The sequence below is a fragment of the Pantherophis guttatus genome, chromosome 1 (assembly GCF_059756535.1).
Source record: "Pantherophis guttatus breed Tessera chromosome 1, ASM5975653v1, whole genome shotgun sequence".
Taxonomy (NCBI): domain Eukaryota; kingdom Metazoa; phylum Chordata; class Lepidosauria; order Squamata; family Colubridae; genus Pantherophis; species Pantherophis guttatus.
The window spans coordinates 236,901,466-236,924,079 of NC_142063.1; the positions used below are offsets into that span (position 1 = coordinate 236,901,466).

At 38.1% G+C, this 22,614-nt stretch overlaps 1 protein-coding gene across 2 annotated transcripts in view; it reads right to left on the minus strand.

Moving 5' to 3' along the window:
* The window catches only part of BACH2 (BACH transcriptional regulator 2), a 184,872-nt gene that overhangs the window by 5,084 nt on the left and 157,174 nt on the right, over positions 1–22,614 (minus strand). For both annotated transcript variants that reach the window (XM_034408987.3, XM_034408988.2), the window contains exon 4: positions 10,020–11,567. In XM_034408987.3, coding sequence (XP_034264878.1) covers positions 10,020–11,567 — 1,548 coding nt within the window. The remainder of the gene's footprint in view (positions 1–10,019; positions 11,568–22,614) is intronic.

The following is a 22,614-nucleotide window of genomic DNA, read 5'->3' on the forward strand; positions in this document are numbered from 1 at the left end:
TAAATAGAAGTCAGTTTAAATCACATTGCAATAAAAAAGGAATATTTATTCCAAAGTTTGCATCTTTATGAGATTCTCTTTAAAAAAGGTTTTGTACTCCGCTCAATTATGCTTCTACTGTTATCTTTTGCTCAGCAGTAGATCAATTCCTCTTGTTTATACATGTTATTTACATAATCTGGCCTACTTTTGTATTTTAAAAAAAGATGTCAAACATTTGAAAGACCTTGAAGTCAGGTGCATGTAAGCTAAATAAAGAGCATGTTTGAAAAATAAAAATAAACTTTGGTCAATTTGAGCAAGAGTTTTGTGATGTGTCCAGCTGGAAAATGGTGAGGGCTAAAAAAAGTAACAGGTCTTCATGGCATTATAAGCACCACCACCAAGTGAGAGAAAACAATTTGTAAATGTTAATGTTTTATATTTAAGCGTCTCCCTTTATATTCATTTTATAGAAGACACAAAAATATTTTTCAGATACATTATCTTTTCAAATGCTCAGCTGCACATAAGCTGGGGAGAATGTTCTTAATAAATACTTCAATTCATGGAAGCATTATATTTTATTCAGCGGTGGGTTCTAAATTTTTTTACTACCGTTCTGTGGGCGTGGCTTATTTTGTGGGTGTGGATTGGAGGTCATGTGACTAGGTGGGTGTGGCTAGCTGGTCAGAGTCATTTCTGGAAGGTCCTCGCACTTACGACCAGTCCTCACACTTACGACCCAACTCATTTCTTTGCTTTTAACACTGATCAGCTGTAGGATGGCCTTTTAAAGCCCCGTAGCAAGAGTTTAAACAGTTTTTTTCCCTCTAGTCATCAGCTGGGACTCAGGAGGCAGCAATAGATTGGGGGTGGGACCAAATAAAAGGTAAGAATAACGTGGGTGGGTGGGCGGGGGGAGAGAACCGGTTCGGTGACGTCATATTGTCACCGCTATCGGCTCGGCCGAACCGGACCGAACTGGGAGGAACCCACCACTGATTTTATTGACATGCTTCCCGTATCACAACTATTCTCAGCAAGTTGCATAGTGGATGAAATACTACTATGATGAACATACAGCTAAATCTTTTCAATCAATAAATTAAAAATGAAACTGAATAGATAGATGATCTGGGGGTTTCCTCTCTTGGGAGACTGCTATACAAGAGGCAGTCCAGAACTTCCTGAAATATACAGTAGTGTTTCCAAATAGTAATGAACACCAATCATGGGTTATGCAGGTGTTTTCCCTTAGCTCCCTACACCAGGTAAGCTTTTGGCGGCATCTCCTGTAAAAACTAGCAGTTCCTATTTCTTATTATTGCCTGTCTGATCTGTGAAAAGCATTGTCCATGTTCGTTTGGGGGTGTATAGTTCCTTTATTTACATGGTCTAAAAGGTTTTAAAGTTAAGATTAACTCTGTATTTGGAGAGCAGTTTTAACAATGGGGGGAAAAGCATTTCAACCATAAATTCTTCATGTTTTATAATCTGAAGTTCTGAGTTGCCTTCAAAGACAGCCTCATCTAGGATGCCTGGCAGCGATCTAATTTTTATGTTGTGAGGCATGGGGGGAAAAAGTTCAGCAAAGCTTTCTCTGGCTGAAATGAATGAAAGTCACTCAAGGAATATTCCGAATTGAGCTACCTTCTACTTGAGTACACTGTGCCCCAAAAGAAACTTGACTTATTGGTTAGCTCAATTTGCATCCAAGGACAGACATGTCTAAAAATGACCACCAGTTTAAATCCTTCATAGCAAGGGAAATCACCCCACTCTTTGAAAAATAGCAGCAAACAGGTCAATCTCATTTATAAATTTCAAAAGCCAAGATGGAGGAATGAATCATTAAACTACAGAAGGAATTAAAATATAGCGCAACCCTCATTCTGACGGGTCTTTGATTCTTTCTGAGCTTGGTTGTTTTCTTGCAGACATTCATTACCCAAACTAGGTAACATCATCAGTGTTACTATTAGCACTGATGATGTTACCTACTTTGGAGAATGAAACATCTCCAAGAAAAAAACCAAACTCAGAGAACACCAAAGACCCCTAATTTCAACTGTTAGCTACAAATATTCTCCTTTATTGAAACCTTACTCTATTTTTTAAACTTCCACTTCAGGGTGCATGTACGATATCCTAAACTTACCCATAGTTTGGGAGTTCAAAAAAAGCAGTGTTGTATTTGTTAATCTGTGTAAAAAGAGAACAATTTCAGAAATAAACCTCTCCTCCATGCTGGTAATGCCCTTACACTCTAGCCCAGAGACACACACTGCTGTAAACTAGCTCACTCTGACACAGTTAATGTATCATGTTGTTTGACCCTTATTCCCAAATAATGCCAACAGTCATCTAAAGCACAGATATTTCTAAGGGGCTGAGGGAGGATTTATTTGTGGTCTCCTGTGGGAAACAACTACCTTGATAGATACGGTTAGTCACAGAATGGATACAGGGCTGATCTGAGGGGACAAATAATTTATCCAAGAGACTGAAGGAAAAGCTGAAGATGGTTCTGATCTTGAAAAGCAAAACTATATATTTTACTGCAATTTTCTCTTTCTAAAAAAGGCGAAAGATTTATACAATCTGAAGAGAAACCAGAGTATGCAATTTTATCTTTCTAGATCACCACCAACATACTTACATAAACCATGTATACATCTAACCGAACCCCACAATTTACACACACACATTCCTTTTCTCCTCCTCCAATCTATCCAGTGTCCTAGCTCTTTTCTTACCGATTCTCTACTTATATTTCAAAGCTTTTCAGTCAGTTTTGAGAAGAGTCTCTATTCACCACACTTAACCCCCCCACCCCAGGCAATTGGTTACCCTGCAAAATTCGCTGCTGCTGCAACTGTCCATCATCTTCATGTTATCAGTGTTTCTAATTCCTATGGGCATTCTTGTAAGTCTAGAAGTATTCTGGTAAAATTAGATTGATGGACAGCAAGAATCATTCCTCTGTAATAGTCTCAGCCTGGAGCTTATTTTTTAAGTTGCAAATGCAGACGGAGAAAGTAAGTCTCATGACAACCAAAGGAGAGACTCCATAAGCACTACACTGCTCATAGAGGAGGGAGTCATATTCACTAAATAAAAAACAGCTTTGTTTGGAGAGCATCAGGGTGAAAGGCTGAACCTGGTCAGAGAGGAATTAGGGTTTCCAAGCCAGAGATAGACAGGAGATGTAAGTGTATTTTGGTGCATCCCAAGGTGCATAAATTGTGGTGAGATTCAGAGGGTGAAGATGAGGCAGCCAAGTCCAGAATCCACGGGGATCATGGAAATAATTTTTTTTAAAGAGATCCCACTTTCATAGCTTAGTTACAGGTTTGGCTAGGAACTTGCTTTCATAGTTTTCATTAATATGGTTTCACCCTGACTAGCACCAACGATGCATTTTTCAAATCTGTGTGGTTCATATTTAAGTATGCCAGCCATGGGAGTTTTGATAAAAAGGCACCAAGCAGCCTGTTAAATATCCATTCAATTGGAAGGAATAAAGCCAGATATATTACATACCACTTGTGCAAGCCTGCTGATGACCCTTCAGCTATTCTGAAAATAAGCATTTCTGACTTTAGATATTACAATATGCCCTTGCTCAGCAACTGGTTGCTTTGAGATTGTTTGAAATTAAAAAGGACTCCCTAAAAGGTATTTATGACATGGTTTTGAAGTTCTGATGGATATATACCCTGCTCTGTGGTTACCTGATTGCATTTTGGGCACTTGGCATTTGGCTTGCATTAATGGATGTTGGTACATACTTCCAGGAAGAAGAAGGGGAAGGAGGAGAAGGAGAGGGGGAAGGGGAGGAGAAGGCAATGAAAAAAAAAAGCCTATTGGATAAAATGAATTTACTTAACAACCACTGCGAAAAGGTCATAAAATTGTGTGTGGTCACACAGTGACCCTCTTAATGACCACAACAACATACAACTGTAATTCTGGTCTCAATTATGGTTATAAGTTGTGGACTGTGTGTGCAGAGCTAGAATTGTAATTCTAGCTAACCCAAATGCTTTTGGATTGTCATTCAAGAGATCTTCCTTCTCACAGGCTAACTGAATCCTTTTGTAGTAGGTCTTTGGATCTCTCGTATAAAAGAAATTATCAACCTCAGAGATGAGGTTCACTTGAATATTAACAGTTTTTGGATGACAATCTGCTAATGCTTTTTCCCATTCCTTAAACTTCTCCATAAAGTCTTTGCTTTTACTGTGAACTGTCTGAAGTTTAGACTTCACTTATAAAAATCTACAGGGAATTTCATAAAAATACCCCCTCCTCTTGTGGTTGCTTTAAAGTTACAAAAAAGGTATAGAAGAAAAAAAATTTAAAAGTGGGTCAGCAAGAAAAAACGACTTCCCACTTTGCATTAATTTGTAACTAAACTTTTGTCCTCAAAGTATAAATTATTTCTATTATAAAAATTGGTTAAAGTTATGTAAGAAGTTTGACTGCTGAATTTGAAGCTTAAAGGGTATTTCTTCTTTTCTTTTAATCTTTTATTCCTGCTTGTATAGAAAGAAATGCTTAATTCAGATGATAAAAGTACTTGCAACCCCTTTCCAAAACATTTTGCTCTCTGAAGCTAAGGTTCTTATATGCAATTGCATATATAATTAATACATTGTTTTAATTGTTTATCTTTACTTGTGTCCAAATTTTGCTAGGTAGATCTGCTTCTCTTTATGTTAGAATAGTTGAGTCTACTCATATATTATTCTTTTGTTGGAGTTGGAGGCAAACATGGACTACACAACAACTCCAATTATACCAACATTTACTCTATGGTCAATAAAACCATTTTGTAAGTTTGTTTTATAACACAAAAACATTAAGAATATTTCCATTTCAGTCTTTTGATATAGTTTATAATAGGCATCCATTTTAGAATATGTTTCTATAGTGTGTTGGTTCAGCATAAACTGTAAGCAAAATTGAAACCTTTCACCTATTTCCACAATGTGCCAATTTACATAGCATCATCGTATTCAGAAATGGACAACATTTTACTGAGTATTACTAGTATCTGGGATTCAATCCAATTTTTTTTTTAAAAAACAAACAGGTTGTGTTGTTTCTTTTAAAAAAGAACTTTATCTATTTTGTACTTGTGGGTGATAGCTCTATTACTACTAGAATTTACTTTATCCCCTCTCCCCATCTGCTGTTTTGCCACATCATGGATGTTAGGATTTTCAGATTGGATGGCACTTAACATGCTACTGAAGAAGACAGTCTCTCAAAAGTCCTAATGGTGTTTATAACATGGCTAGATTAAAATCTTCAGGACATCTAGTCGCTGATGTTGCCGAAAAGAAATTCAAAGCTGCAAAGAAAGAATTATTATAGTAGAAACATGGCATGTAGGTAGCATGGGCACAAGAAAGCTCGACACAGTGAAAGATGAAATGAAGCAATTATGAATTGAATGGACTGGGATCAGACATTTTCAGTCAGAAGATCACACTGGTTATTAGAGCATGAAAGGTAAAAAAGGTAAAGGAGTCCCTGTGGATTTTACTCTGCTAGTTGTTGCAGAGTATGAGGCAGTGCTCATCTGCATTTCAAGATAATTGAACTAGCACTGTTGGAAGACATTTCCGCAGTCATGTGGCCAGTAAGACGTCATGGAGTGCTGTTGTTTTCCCACCGGTGTGGTACCTAGTTATCTACTTGCATTTGCATGCTTTTGAATTGATAGGTTGGCAGGAGCTGGGGTGAAGATGGGAGCTCGCTGTCTCAAACTTGGGCTGCCAGCTTTCCAGCCAACAGGCCAATGTCTTAATCACTGAATCATTGTGCCACCCATTAGGGCATGAAAAACAAAGAAGAAATGGTGTTGCTTTTATAACTATGAAGGACATAACAAGAACAGTACTTGGCTACAATGCAATCAATGATCAACTAATATTGGCTGATTTCACGGACAACCATTTAATATGATGATCACTCAAATTTAGGCTCCAACCACTGATGGTGCAGAGGAAGAGGAGGTGGATGACTTGATTAAGTTCAATTTGAGATTGAAAGAACACGTCAACAAGATGTGCTGCTTGTGATTGGAATGTATAAGTGGAAACACGAAAGATAAAAATGTAGTTATATTGTATAGCTTCAGGAATTAAAATGAAGTAGGAGTCTGGCATCAATTTCTGCCACTCTGATGATTTCTTCATAGCTAACATTGTCTTCAGACTACCAAAACCAGGCCTCTATATATGAACTTTACCAGATGGAATTCAGTATACAGAAATATATTTTACTATGTTTTGGCTAAAAGAAGGTTGAGGAACTCAATTACAGCATCAAAGACATGGCCAGGTGCTGACTGCAGAACAGACCGTGAACTGTTCCGTGTGCAAACACCAAGTTAAGCTAAAGAAGAAGAAGAAGAAGAAGAAGAAAGCCAGTCAGTTTCCACAAGGTGATCTTGAATTTATACTCTCATTTCCAAGGAGAACATCATGAATTGCTTTGTAGCCCTGAACCTCATTGAAAAAAAAAATTAGAGGAATTATGGAATGAATTTAAAGAAGTAGTTGAGGATTCATATGGAAAGAGACTGACAATTATGAAGAAAGAGAAGAAAGCAAACTGGATGTAAGAACAAACTCTGGAAATTGCCAAGAGGAGAAGAGAAGCCAAAGCTAAGAAAGACAAATCTCCCAGAAAGGAACTTAACAGTTTCAGAGAGCTGTTAAGGACAAAAAAGCAGTATTACAACGAATTCGGTAAAGATACTGAAGATGAGCACAGACATGGAAAAATAAGGAAAGTCTTTCAAAAGGTCCCTCAACTCAGGAGGTTAAAACCTCAGGTTGGTATGCTAAAGGATGCCAATCGACAGATAACCAACTCAAAGGACATCTAAGGAAGATGGAAAGCATCTACGGAAAGCGGTGGCGCAGTACTGTAGGCTACTTCTGCTGATCACCGGCTGCCAGCGGTTTGGCAGATCGAATCTCACCAGGCTCAAGGTTGACTCAGCCTTCCATCCTTCTGTGGTCGGTAAAATGAGGACCCAGATTGTTGGGGGCAATATGCTGACTCTGTAAATTTAGAGAAGGCTGTAAAAGCACTATGAAGCGGTATATAAGTCTAAGTGCTATTGCTATTGCTATACTGAAACACTCTACAGTAGAGATGGGAACATCCAGGATACCTTAGAACAGTGGTGAAATCTAAAATTTGTTACTACCGGTTCTGTGGGCGTGGCTTGGTGTGTGGGGGGTAATGTGACTGGGTGGGCATGGCCAATTTTTTTTTTTACTTTTAAAACCATTTTTTCTACAACCTCTTCAGCGAAGAGGTTGTAAAAAGATGCTTTCAAAAGGCTCTGACGATCCCAGCTGAGTTTCCTGATCAGCAGAGGCTTTTTTTCTTTTAAAAGCCTTTAACGATCCCAGCTGAGCCGCGCGATCATCAGAGGCTTTTTTTTTATACTTTTAAAAGCATTTTTTTGGCTGAAGAGGTTGTAGAAAAAATGCTTTTAAAAGTAAAAAAAAGCCGCTGATGATTGTGCGGCTCAGCTGGGCATGGGATGGGGGCAGGGATTTTTGCTACCGGTTCTCTGAACCACCCGCCTCCATCGCTACCGGATCGGGCGATCTGGTCCGAACCAGGAACATTTCACTCCTGCCTTAGAAGATATTCCTTATTTTACAAGACCTCTAGTACTAATAGTTAGATCAGCACTCCAGTCATTAACAAGTCATAAGGCTACAGGAATTAATGGAATAGTCACTGAACTATTTGCAAGCAACAGAGAAGAAAATGCAAAGGATCTGCAAGTCCTGGTACTAAAAAAAAAAAAAAAAAGGGACTAAAATTAAATATAAAGTACAGACTAAACTAATGACAGCAGGTAGAACAATCAGCCTTAGAATTGACAATGAAGCTATTGAAATAGTGTATAGATTCAGTCTTTTAGGATCAACCATGAACAGTAAAGGAACATGCTAGTACTTGGAAGAGCAGCCATGAAGGCCTTGGAAAAGATATTCAAATGCCATGATGTCTCTACTTACAAAGATCAGAATTGTGTTCCCTATGATTCACTGTGGAAGTGAAAGGTGGGCTTTAAGGAAGCAACATGGGAAGAGCTTTGAGGCCTTTGAACTTTGGTGTTGGAGAAGACTCCTGAGAATACTGTGGTTAGCCAAGAAAACAAACCAATGGATCGTTGAAGAATCAACCCAGAGTTTTCCCTCTAGGAATAAATGATCAAACTCAAAATTACTTCGAACCTGCTTCGGACATATTATGCAAAGATTTCTAGAAAAGGCTGTAATGCTGGGAAAGGTGGAAGAAAAGATAAGAAAAGGACAACCAGCAGGAAGGCTGATGGATTCTGTTACAATGGCAGTGAGTGCACTGTTGGGAGACTTGAAAGAACAGGTTAAGGATAGATTAGGAGAAACTCTTATCTATGTGATTGCTAGAAATCAAAAGTGACTTGATGACAATAATCAATCAATCCAGTTTATTTGTATCGCATGCTAGAAAATTCAACTATATGTATTGTGCTATATTAAATTTTGTATATATGGGCTCCAGCATTTTGCATGGACATTTTCTCTAAGATTTTGATACTGCAAATTCTTATATTCTCTTCCAAATTTTGCAAGAGAGATAAAATCTTTCAACACCCACATTTATTTTAATTCTTACATTCTAAAGCATGCACATATATGATAGTTCTTACCACTGCTACAGGAATTAGTTGGTGAGAAATAAAGTAACCGCATATAATGCTATGTTTTCTGAAGCCAAATTGGTAAGAGTTTTGTACACTGTGATCAAAATGATGATGGACCAATAATTGTTTCATCAATTGAGTCTCCAAAGCAAATAATAGTACCTACCGGTAAATGTGTTCTATAGTATCAGCAGCATAAGTTTTAAAATTTGCAATAATTCAAGCTTACTTGAGGGAGAGTCAGTGTTTCACAATGAACAAGCAGTAACTGCTCATTTATTCCTCAATGAACTGACTGAAGGAATGGATTTCATGCTGATAAGAATAAGAGCAGGCTGGCTAACACATCTGTGCAGATATTATCAGTTTTGTATATGTCCCTTATGGCTTTTTCCCCTGCTCACTCAATTTCTCTCTGGTTGCTTATTAACCCTTTTAAGAGGTTTTTCGCTGGTTGCCGTTATCAAAGACATTACAGATGAAAAGCTTAACTGGGTAATTATTAGAGAGTCATATGATTTTAGGAAACCATAGAGATCAAGGATATGACTTAAGGTATACGATCAAGTCCCTTTTTCCTCTCTCTGAACAGACTATACAACAAAGTACACAAAAGTAACGTAAGTAAAACAAAGATAATGATCAAATAAACATACTTGTTGTACCCAAAGCAGAAGACTGCTTTCTCTTCCCTTCCTCATTTTGCATGGACATTCTCTTCTACTGAATTTTAGAGCTCACTCTGATCAGAATTATTTTTGTTCCAAAAGTGTGCTAATTACAGCTAGTACCAATCAGCATACTGAATTGGTAGGTAAACTGGTATGAATTAAATATAGTTAAAAAACAACAACCCTGAGTACAATGACTAATGCTAATGATGACTGGTCCAAAATGTAAAAGGACAAGGACATTTTTATGTCTCAAGTGGGATGAATTAAATATTGTTAACAAAAACAGAGTGCAATGATTAATGCTAATGACAATTGGCCCCAAACTTAATGGAACAGGGACATTTTTATGCCTCAAGTGGGGTTGGGGGGTCGGAGGAGGGGAGGGAGAGAAGCAAACCTGCTATGAGGTATTCCCTATTTCTTAAGCCTTATGGAACCTTTTTATATTATGGCTACTTACTCTCTCAGACATATTTCCAGTAATCAATGAGCTTGACTCCATCATCAATAGAATATTGGACAAAAGTGACTATTCTCTGTATTTTGTATACAAAGAAGGCCATTAGGTTAATAATGACTTTCTGAATGGGTCACAAGAAGTGTTAGCAGGTGTACTTATCACAGATCCCTACCTCATGTCCTCTGTCTTGCACAGGACATGACTCACTGTCTGCTTCAGAGAACGATCCAGACTCATCGCTAGAGTTTGTTCCATAGGATGGCTCACATTTTATCTGGGGTCTGACTTGGCTGTATATTCCATCTCCCATCATGCTCGTCTCCTGATGCTCAGTGGCCAGGAATCGAGCTCCTTGAGAACAGGGGGAAGATGAAAACTCACACAGAGGCAGGCTACAGGGAGAACCACCGCTGCCATCCTCTGCATAAGAGTAGGAGGAACATGAACTGGAGGTCCTTGTTCTGGTTTCCAGAGGAGGAGACCGAGGACAAACTTTAATTGGCACTGGGCAGCTGGTGTTGGGCCGCATCCGTCCTGGGAAGTGATCAGCTGTTTGTCCAATGTGAGCATAGGTCTGGCAACTGGGAAGAGATTGGCTGCTTCCTGCCCACAGACCTTTTGGCACAGTCTCGGTGAGATCTTTATCCAAACTGCTCATGCCAGAATATGAATGCACCGAAGTGTTTACTTGGTCACAAACATTTGAAGAGAATATAACAGTCCTCCTGTCCACCTCACCTTCCTGCTTACAAAGACCTTCAACAAAGCCAGGACCTCTTAGAGGTGATCCCACTGTAAAACTGGAAGCATCCTTCTGAACAGCTTGGGAGAGCCCATAACTGCCCACAAAAGGGACATAATCAGCTTTATGGTCACCCTGAGTTGTCCCCTTGTCAAAAGGGCATGCTGGATTTCTGGCAAAGTGCTGTTGGGAAGTACTTGGGAAGCCATCTAAGTCTATAGTTTTTGTTCGGTTGAAGAAAGATCTTAGGCAAGAAGGAGAGGAACTGTTTTTAGACCTTCCAGCTCCATTGGGACTTGGTTGCTTTCGGTCCATTTCAACATCCTCTTCTTTATCCCTGACACCAGTCTCATCTCCAGAGAGGCAAAGTGTGATGTTTTCTTCATTGTTTTCCTCATTCCTAGGCTCACTTTTAATTTGCCCGACAGCAAGTTCTGGTTTGAGGTCATCACCTGAACCTTTTTCATTGAATGTGCTTGTGAAACCTGAGGTACTAACATGTGATGCGTTGTAGACATTCTTGGTACAAGCTAGCTGGTATTTCTTATACCTGGGGTACCGTGTTACTACTTCTTTATCCAAACTATCCTTGCCATCATCCAGTATTTCCGGGTCTGGCAGCATCCCTTCCTCCTTACTGGCTCCAGACGTGACGGGTTCAAAGTCAAAGGGCTCTGAGTGCATTCTCTCTCTTGAGCAAGATATCTTTGAAGTCTCTGACTCCATAGTTTCTTCCTCTTCTCCCTCCGAGTTCTCATCTTCATGCATCCGCTGATAGGTGAGATCCTTTTTGCACAGGAACAGGCCATCTTCATTGTTCAACAGCTGGGTCTGAAGGAAGCTGAAGCAGGAATCCTCCAGGTTGTGCATACGTAGAAATTCGGCACAGTGGATGACCTCTTGTATGTTCTCTCTGCTGAGTAATAGCTTAGCAGTGTAGGCGAACTGCAACAATGGACCAAATCCCTTGGCAGTGACCTGCAATGAAAAACAAAACAAAAAATAGGGAAATTGCCAGCATTACCTTCAGCATTGCTATTTTTCCAAGCCCCTCTATTAGTATATTTGGCAGCACTGGAAAACGCCTCCGTTAATTAATTATTTTGTCTTTATATTTTCATGTAATAGAACGATCTAAACAATGCATTCAACAAATGATTCAAGGACAATGAGATTTCTAGCACTTGCCAAATAGTATTTGGTCTAGGAACATCCTGGATATCAAGTGTTTCATGAGTGCATAACTATCAATTTTACAATGTTTCACTAAAGCAGACTTTGCAATTAGAATAAAGTACATCAGCTATGAGTAAATCTATTTTTTGAAAAACTATACAGTACTTTTCAACCGAAATTACATATACAATATTTAATTTTTATTCAGTTTAGCTGGGTCAAGTTCTCTATTGCTGGGAAAAAAAACTTTAATTAAGTGGCTCTTCAAAAAAAGTCAGGATCCTTGGGAAGCAGGTGGAATTTAATCTGAGTAAGTAACAAGAATAATTCTCACTTTGTCTGTGACATTTAATCATGTGTTTAGAAGGATAATTTGGAGGTCAATTTCTCCATCGGCAATATGCCTAGGCTGCCACAACCATTACTAAATTACTCGGGAGATACAGCAACAATTTGGCAGACTGAGTCAAACCAGCCACGTTTCTAATTTCAACCCTCTGCTACCCCCTAGAATAAAATTTTTTTTGATTCACGTTCCCTGTGGAATTTTATCTCCCGAGAATACAAAACACGGTCTTGCACTTACAGAGCACACCCACTAGGTGGAAGAACTGCAAAAGAAGTAAGCTGCCCTCTAATGTATTTTTAAACAGTACAGTACTTTCTCTTGATGAGGTCTATGCAAAACATTTCACTGACTCAGAACATTCCGGTGTGCATTTTTCACTCAAGCTGAGTCAAGGCTTTCAGGCCCCTAAAACTGCAGCATTCCAGACATCTGCTCCTTGTGTTTTGCTCCAGAGGGTTTTGCATGTAATCTCTTTTGGAGGAATTGCCACACCATCATCTCAGGCACAGCTGCTTGCTTTTATACATGAGGCAAAATTCTGAAGGGAGGTGGGAGTAGGGAGCTAATTCCCTTACAACAGGCACTAGGTATGATTATTATTATTTTGAAGCACTGCAGTAGGAAAATTTACCGATTCAAGAGAAGTCTTTAAGCAAGGATTGTTGGAAACAGTAGAGATCAGTGCTAATGGTTCAAATATGTAACTTCCATAACTAAAGAAGCAAGACTTCCTGGGAACTACAAATGTTCATTAGCCAAAACCTTTGCGAAAATTGATTTGGCTCTCACCAATGTTGCTCGTATTTAGAATGCTAGGACAAGAAAACAGATATTTGAGGATCATAAAGTGGTTTCAAGGGGGAAGCTTAAAACTGTACGTATTATATGTTTATAATATTACAGCTATACACTTGAGTTGTTGCAAAAAGTTCTCCACCCTACCAAGATAAGTTAGAATTAGAATTAGAATTATTTTTTTTATTGGCCAAGTGTGATTGGACACAAAAGGAATTTGTCTTGGTGCATTGGTGCATATGCTCTCAGTGTACATAAAAGAAAAGATACGTTCATCAAGAATCAAGTTCTAAGCAAACTAAGTTTTAAGCAGCATAACGAAGAGTATGGATAGCATATAAAAATGACCTACAGTATTCATGATGCAAATAAAATGTACGGATTTTTAATTTTTTTTAAACATTGCATTAAAATCAATACTTCAAAGGCACTGAACTGTTGGGATCTTTTATTAAATAAATCAGCTTTTGATGTCTACACAGATCGGATGGATTCTTATAATGTAAATTAAATCAAAATATGATTGGATGATTTTGGTTTAGAATGTTGGATGAACCCTGCCATTATGGTTTAGAAAAAGAATCAACTGTGGCTTTATTCATGTAATTATGTGTAAACATGGACATTCTAACTTGGCATCTGAGCCTTGAAAAGTGTCCATTTAGGACCAAAATGTCAAAAAGCCTCCTTTCACATCTTTTTATTGTTAATCTCTATGAATTCAAGGACACCACTTCTTATGTGAGAAAAAAAGTTTCAGGAACATGGAAATCTCCATGAACTTAATTTAGATTAGCTGTAATACAAGCAAGCCTCCCTTTTATAGACTTATAAACATCTATATGGAACTCATATAATTCTTCCATGTTGTTAGATGCTCTTGTCCACACCAAGACATAGAAAGGTAGGAGATAAAAGTTCAAATTCTTATTCAGTCAAGAAAGATTCTGACTGTCCTGAGCAAACTGCTCATTTTTGTTTGCTTGCAAGGCAGCTGAGATGATTTAAAATGAAGAAATGATATAATGATATCGTAACACTAGAAGAGTTATAGAAATTTATACCTTGAGCTAAGCAAGTCTGATAGCTCAAAGACCTTAAGTTTTTCTACCAGATTTTACTCTGATTCAGTGAAAATTCCTGTCTCTAACTCATATCTCTATGAATGTTCTTTTTTTCAAATATATAACTTTTCAAATTGCTTGAGTCATCTTCAATTATTATTTATACAAAATGTGGCATTGAAGTACAAGTGGCTTTCTGATGCAGATACTTAACAGTTAATTTTTATGCCTGCATTAAGCCCCAACTTTTATTTTCTAGAATAGATTTTTTTTACCAATGGCCTGAGTTGGCATTATCACAAAGTTGCAATTTATTTAATAAAAGAAAATTCTAGAATTTAGTGAGAATTAACTCTGCTACTTTTCACACACCTCATCCTTAGACTTTGAATGTCACTTGATTTAAAAATTCTTTCTCTTCTTTATTAAAAGGACAAAATGTTAGTGTAAGCTTGGCATATATACGTGTATGCATATGTCTTTGCATTTTGTATTCTTAGTTTTAAAAGTTGCCATGTACATTACCAGCTCTCTAGTAAAAGTGACAGACAGATGTGTCTGGCACTTCCAAATGCAGAGCTTCTTAGATGCAAACTTTATCACGTAATTTTTGCAGATTGCAGTTAAATTGTTTGTTTTTAACAAATATAGGACATTTATATCCAGAGGGAGAGAATACATAAACTTTATGAGGATGAACAAGCTATTTTAAAAAAACAAATCTTCATTAGGCTAGAACAGTTTATGGTGATTTTTAAATTATGCATCTCAAATTAAATTACCATCAGTTCCAGTATCCTTTGGCAAAAGCAAAGTGTATGATCACACTTTTTGCATAGATATAGATCACTTTCCTGAACCCATGTCCCCAAGACGTGTTGGAATTGCAATTCCCAGAATTCTCAGCAGCACTGGCCATGATGGTTGACAATTCTGAGTGTTGCAACTTCTGAACTAGGTTGGGCAAAGCAAATATATGGAAAATAATGATGGAAAGCTAGACAATACTACCAAATCAACAGCACTTCTTTCTCCTAAATTCAGAGGGTTGGGTAGTTAGGAAAGTCAGTAAGTTTTGATGGATATCAAGGGTTTATATTTTGGAATAAATTAATAGTACTGTTTTTTCAACTTTTAAAGCCCAAACAGCAGGACGGCTGTTTATCAGAGGAAACAACATATTTTCAAAAGAACTTTTCTGGATATTAAAGAACTAAAATAACACCCTTTTGGTTGGGTGAATAGTAGGGAGCCTTCTTTCCTGCTACCTTCACCTTATGGAATGCAACCTGTTTTGAGCCCTACACTTGCCTATCTTCAGAAACCAAGATTAAGACCTTCTTCAACTATTGGTAATATATCCTGATATTTTTACTGGATTTTAATAGTCTACATTTTAAATAGCCACATTACGTACTCAATAAGTAAAATGAAAGACAAAAACTTGAAAGGCTAAATAAGTAAACGAATAATGAATTCTGCAGATTAATTACTCATAATCTACTCCTGCTTCCCAAGTGTACATCTTTTACCTTTTCTCCCACTTAATTTAAATCCTGAAGACAGGAGCCCTTTTTAATATAATCTAAATAATCTTCAAAGAAGCTAGTAATATTATGTAGACCAGTGGTGAAATCTAAAATTTGTTACTACTGGTTCTGTGAACGTGGCTTGGTGTGAGGGGGTAATGTGACTGGGTGGGCGTGGCCATTTTTTTTATTTTTAAAACATTTTTTTACATGTTAAACCATGTAAAAAATGCTTTCAAAAGGCTCTGACGATCCCAGCTGAGTTGCCTGATCGTCAGAGAGTTTTTAAAAAACCCTCTGCCAATCAGGCAACTCAGCTGGGATTGTCAGAGCTTGGATTGTCAGACCGCCACCATCGCTACCTACTCGCCCAAGCCGGTCCGGGAGCATTTCACCCTGATGTAGACAGGGTAAGAATCAAAATAGAGACCATGATGTGTTGTCATCTGCGGAGCTACAAAGGAATATAGGTAGTCCTTGACATTCATTTAGTGCTATTCAAAGTTGTAAGAGCACTGAAAAAAGTGACTCACACTTGGAAGACTAAATGTTCTCCCCCTGGTCACATGATCAAAATTTGGGCATGTATTTATAATAATTGCAGCATCCCAGGGTCATGAGATCACCATTTGTGACCTTCCCACCTGGCTTCTGACAAGCAAAGTCAATGAGAGGAAGCTGGGTTCGCTTAATGACTGCTTTATTCACTTAACAACTGTACTAATTCACTTAACAACTGTGTCAACAAAGGTCATACAATCAGGTGTGATTCACTTAAGAACTGCCTTGCTTAGCAATGGGAATTCTGGTCCCAATTCTGCTTGTAATTTGAGGACTATAGCGGGTCATCTATTTCACATAAGAATGGTCCAGTCAGTTGGCCCAATAGTTGACTATGTGCCATACCAGGAAGTACTGTGTATTACCTAGGGCGAGGGTGGGCAGCCAAGCTGGCTCAGGAATTCTGGGAGTTGAAGTCCACAGGTTGTAAAAGAGCCACATTTGCCCATCCCGGCCTAGGGTAAAGGCAGCACATTAAAACACTACAAAATTCAATATAATATGGTATGTTGAGGGAAGCTATATATAAATGAACTTTTATTGGGCAGCTACCCAGATTCTCCCCATATCTTGTGTAGACAGACCACTGGTTTTCGTGTTAATATTTTTATCACGAAAGTTTGTCTGAGAGGTTTATATAAATTATTTGACACCACATTGAAAAATTGTGAAATTAGGTCTTCCAATAAAGTGTTCTCTAGTCAGAGTCTGATGGTATACGTTGCTTGAGTAGTCAGGAAGATATAGATTTTGTGCTGAGTTTTAGGGAAAAAATTACTCTTGTATCATCTCCATCATAACAAGCATATTAAGCTGGGATGTAAAAGCTCAGTAATACAGAGATGATTAGGAAATGTGCACCTATAAAAATACCATTGAGGATTTTAAAATAAGTGCATTATTTTGAACTTGAGAATGTTATCACTCTTGATTTTAACATTTTAAACAGGGGCTACAGTTCTGGCAGCCAGTGTCATTACAGCTGCTCATCTTATTAACAGCATAAACATACTTTTAGAAACACTCAAGGAAAATAACTGCAATTAGTGCTGACTGAATGAAATATGAACAACAAAATGTTATTCTGATTCATTTACTTCCATATGATGAAAAACATAACCTTCGGCACAATGAATCATCTTATGTTTAGTAATTAGAAAATTAATATCATGATTTAGTACCTCTTAACTAAGAGAGATTCTCATTTGGCAAATTTAGTAGCTTCATAATTTACTTTCAAATACCCTTTATTTTCTAATATAAGAAGAGGACTATGCACTGAGTTATATGTACTCCAACACAGCAGGTGATGTCATGAAAGATGTAAGTCATTTTCAGGAGTAAATTACTGCAAATCCAGTGAAAAAATATCACATCAATGTACATTCAGCTATATCTACAAACTAATTTAAGCAGGCTACAAACACAGGGATGTAGGGAGAAAGAGAGAAAGATTCATGCCCGGCTATTTAGTTCTAATTCACATAGAGTACAGACATTTGACTTGCTGAGTATCCTTCTCTATTTTCTATAATCAAAGCCTTTTTGGTTAATTTTCCCTGCTTTTTTGGCAGATAGCTAGTTTCCTCTCTTAAGTGAGCATCTTTTTCCTAGGCAGCTCCAGGAAAAATTGGCTCTTATTTTTATGAACATAATTTATCATCTTGCTATTCTTCTTGTTTCTGCCATTCAGAGATGAAAAAGAATCAGGAAAGGACTAAAAATTTAACAAGTATGTTTTCAAGCAATCATTCTAAAGTGGTGCACAGAATCTGAACATGTAAGCTGGAATAAATGTTAGGATAAGTTGACTTCATTTTTAAGTACTTTGGATGATTCTAATAAGCCACACAAAACTCAGTAATTAAAGTTAATTTTTATCTTCTCTCATAGCTTTAGTCAACCTTGTGACACTTAATATTCTTCATTCACATAAAATTCATTAAAAGCATGCATAGGAGAATATTTTAGGGACATTCCTGCAGAAGCAGCAAAATGTACATGGCTCTTGAATCATGGATTATGAAGCAACTTGATTCATTTTAAATTTATTTAGATGTTTGCCTTTTTAACACAGATATGAGTCGTAGTGTTTATACCTGAACTGATTCTGAAAAGGAAAATAAACCAAAATCTAAATGGATGATGTTTAATGGCAAATTGAGATATAATGAGTTTAGGATGTGTTCACAGGAAAATTGGGTTATTTTAGGCACTGACAACAGATCTGTAGAGACAGCAACTTAGAACTGTTTTGAATAGTGATATATAGATTTAATAAATAAATACATTTTTAAAAATGAGGTGCTTCCAAATCAAGTCTTTAGGCCAGGGGTGTCAAACTCAATTTCATTGAGGGCCACATCTGGATTGTGTTTGACCTCAGGGGTGTGTGTGGCTGAGGTGGGCGTGGCCAGCTTGTGGTGGCCTGGGCGAGATGCATTGTCTCCAGTGGAGGAAGGCGAGACCAGGGAGAGGGCCAAACCCCTGTCCTCCAGAGGAGCCTCGCTATCCCTCTCAGGCCACACAGAGGACCCCCGGAAGGTGGCGCAGGCTATCTAGAGCCTTAGGTAGAAGCCCCCGCAAGCTCCATTTTCACTGGCAGAGGACTGCAGAAGGCCATTGCGGCCGGGAACAGAGCCCAGGAGGACCGCACATGGTCTTCCCAAGCTCCATTTTTGCTGGCAGAGGCACCGTGGGCTGGTCCTTTGCTGTTTCCAGGATGGCCCCGCGGGCCAGATCTAAGCACCCCGCAGGCTGGATCTGGCCTTGAGTTTTACACCCCTGCTCTAGGCTATCAAAATAAAGGCATTATTTGGCTATTTTCCCCTTGCTATTCTGTCCCAGAAAAATCAGAAGAATAAAAGAAAGTCAGAAAGAGAAGGCATTTATGGTCTCTTAAATACTCCTAAAAATCTGTAAGTGCCATGCTTCAGAGAAATTACCCTTAACCAGAACCACTCAACATCAAGACAATACAAGGCACTACAGAACAAAAGTTCTCTATGGCAGTAGGACTATTTGATCTGCACACTATTGAAACCAGCAAAATGTATGTGGAGCTGACTTAGCATTTTTCTTCTTGAAGGTTTCTTTTCTACCATTTGCTCTATTGTTTCTCAGTTCCTTCAATTTCCTCTTATTTAAGCCAGTAAATTCTCCACCACTCTATTATTGTTTGCCATTATTTCTTTTTCTACAGTTTTTGTACCTCCCTGTCTAATCTCACTGCATTCTTATAAAAGACCATAACAAACATGATACAGTCTGAGAAATAAAGCCAAAATAGACCATAATCCAGGCTGATTATACAAATATTTTACTATGAATTAGGACGCATGTCAACTTCTAAAACCTCATTGCTGCATTTTCTGCACAGAAAGCGACTCAATCTTTTACAATCCATGTGGCTTTCTTTCTTCTACTCTCCTTACTTCAATTTCTTTGACAGCATAACTAGGTCAAATATGGCTCATTCTGAAGTCATTGTTCCAGAGTCAAACTGTACTTGGGTTCAGCTCCAGCTCTGTGACTTGCAGTTTTATTCCATTTGGGAAGTAACTATGTCACCCCTGTAGATATTTCTAATTTTAGAATGCTAAAGTGCATTGAAAGTATACTTCTATTGGAAAGGCAATGCATTTTTAATGTAAATACAGAAAAACTCTGAAATTATATATTTTTTCTAGCACAGTGATTTCACCCGAGATCTGCCTGTGAAGTAGAAGCTAAGAATTTCCCTTAAAGCTAGAGAAATCTTTTTTTTAAAGGCCAAAATAGGCAGAATTTTAGAAATTGCAAACATTTATTTTTATCATTCTTTCCTATATTTTTTTGGCTTGTGATTTCATTATAATCTTCATCACTATGCGAAAGACAATACTATAAAACTAAAATTTAAATGTTTTAAGAGTTCAGTGATAATTCTGTGCTCCAGTAAGTGCTGGTGCACCGATCTACACATCGCTCCTGCATGTTTGAAAGCTAGGCGAGCTACTTTTAATGGCATCTCCCACTCCATGGAATTGGGCACGCCCAAGTGCACAAGGATAACCTCCCAGCAGAAGAAATACTTTCAGAAGTGCTGCAAAAGAACTCAAAAGGAATGGCTTTCAATGGGAGCACTTTGGTGGCAATTTAGTTTAGCTAATCCAATCTCAGCAAAACAGATCTATTGAACTACTGAACAGAACTACTGAAGTTCCCAAGTTCAAGCAAAAATGTTTACATATTCAGCAAGCCAAATCCAGACATCTAACTTCCATTCCCTGAAAGAAACAGCATGTCCAGTTACTTTTAAAAGTATAACATATATTTATTCATAATCTCACATTTTGCATTATGTATGCATTATCAAGGCAATGGAAACAGTTAACATCACCACTTTCTAGTGTGTGGTGAAAAAAGTTCTATACATATAAAAAGAAAAACAACACGCACTTCCTTTCATGATTAAGTAAGATAAAGTGGGAAGCAGTCCAGCAGTTATTTCAAAAATTTACGACAGGGACAAGAAGGGGCACGGGGAAAAAGAAATGGACGTGGCTATGGCACTGTACATTTCTTCATAGCAATAACATTCAGAGATTCTATATATAAAAAGCATTAATATACAAGATGAGACGTGGTGGCACAGTGGTTAGAATGCAGCATTTCAGGCTAATTCAGCTTACTGCTAGGAGTTCGATCCTGACCGGATCAAGATTGATGTAGCCTTTCATTCTTCCAAGGTCGGTAAAATGAGGACCCAGATTGTTGGAGGCTGACTCTGTAAACCACTTAGAAAGGGCTATAAAGCACTATGAAGCGATATATAAATCTAAGTGCTATTGCTATCTGTAGTTACCACCACAAAAAATGATACTAGCAAGATCCTTATTTAAGAAAGGCTGTAGCCAACTTCTGCTTGGGAACAGGGAAGTTGTTTACAGGGAAGGAAGGAAGACATGAATACAGGCTGGGCCAGATCATTTGATCGGGATGGTATTATAACTGTGCTAGTTGAAGCCACTCCTTTTGGTACAAAACAGGAGCAATTAAAAAAAAAATCACACCTCATTTAATAAATAGAGCAAAGTCACTGGTCTGAAAAACAAAACAAAAAAAATCTTACTAAATCAGAATCCAAGCTAACACCAAGACTGTTGCTAATAAATAAAAGACCTTTGGGAAGAGTGCTGAGTATACACCAGATCTATTTTCAGCCTGCATCAGCAGCTGCTACCCCTGGATCACATCTTTATTCATACCCCAACACTATACGTAATCACTGGAGTGCTGCAACCAGTAAGATAATGAAAGAGCCCAGCATAAATCTGTTCTTGAGTGGAATGCTAAATGAGAAAAATAATACAAAAAGGGGAGGGGGGAAATAAACCACATTTTCAAGTCATTAAGAAGAAAGACTTTGACATATGAAGTGTTGCAGCCATTAATAGCACTTATCATATAGAGTGGAGACAAAGAGACAGATTAATCAAACTGACAGAACCGGGACATTTTATGCTAATGTGGTCTCTTGGGTTTTCGTTTGTATTCCTCTGTGCCTGAAAAACTGATACTATTACAGGGGAGGAAACTGGAAAAACAACATGCAACAGATCATAAAAATTCATATGACACACAGCAATACTAAAAGTATTGAAAAAGCAAGTGTGAGGATCAGGGCAGAGGAACTGCTTGTGATAAGGACACAAACATGTTTAGGAGTGCTTTCTTATTCATATCTAACAACAGTTTCTCTCATTCCATGTCTGAATCACTGAAAAGACAAAGGAAGGCAAGGGATCTGCTGGTCAAAAAGATGTACTGGGAGGAAATGATAAGGCAGTTTTACTTATATCAATCATCTCATACTCTATAATAAAGGAAAGTTGTTAAAGAGTTTTGTTAGTGTTGTGTTTTGAGAGCTGAAGAAGGCCATAAGAGAGAGGTAATGTAATTGTTTTGTATACAAGAAGTGCCAGGCTCCAGTGCCACTGTCTAGGAAACTAGTAAAGACTTCTGCCAAAAAAAAATAAAAATAAAAAAAAAATCTCATAAAGTAGTCATCAGAAAGAACAAACAATAAAACGAACTAGCTGAATCAATCATTTAATTTTGCATAAAGCAGCATCCTCTATAGTTTGTACTTCAAAAAGCAAGAAAGGAAGTGAAAAGCAGTGCCAATAATGATCTGATATGACAAAGTGATAGCATCTGGATTTACTGTCCTCTAAAGCAGGGGTCCCCAACCCCCGGGGCCATTATTGGGCAGTGGCCTATTTAGAACTGGGCCGTACGAGCGGTGCAGCATGTGTGTGTATGCACTGGCCCGCTGCTTGCACAATTTGAGCTGCGCACGCTGGCCCAGTTCCCCTTTCCTCCCCCACCAGGCTGCCAAGTCGCAAAGGTTGGAGACCGCTGCTCTAAAGGTTTCAGACTGTGATACCCATAATCCCTTGTTATTGTCCAAGTTGGTGGAGCGGGGCACTGGGAATTAAATTCTAAAATATCTCAGGAGGAATAGATCGCGCCCACTTGATCACATCAGTGGGATTTTAGACCATGCA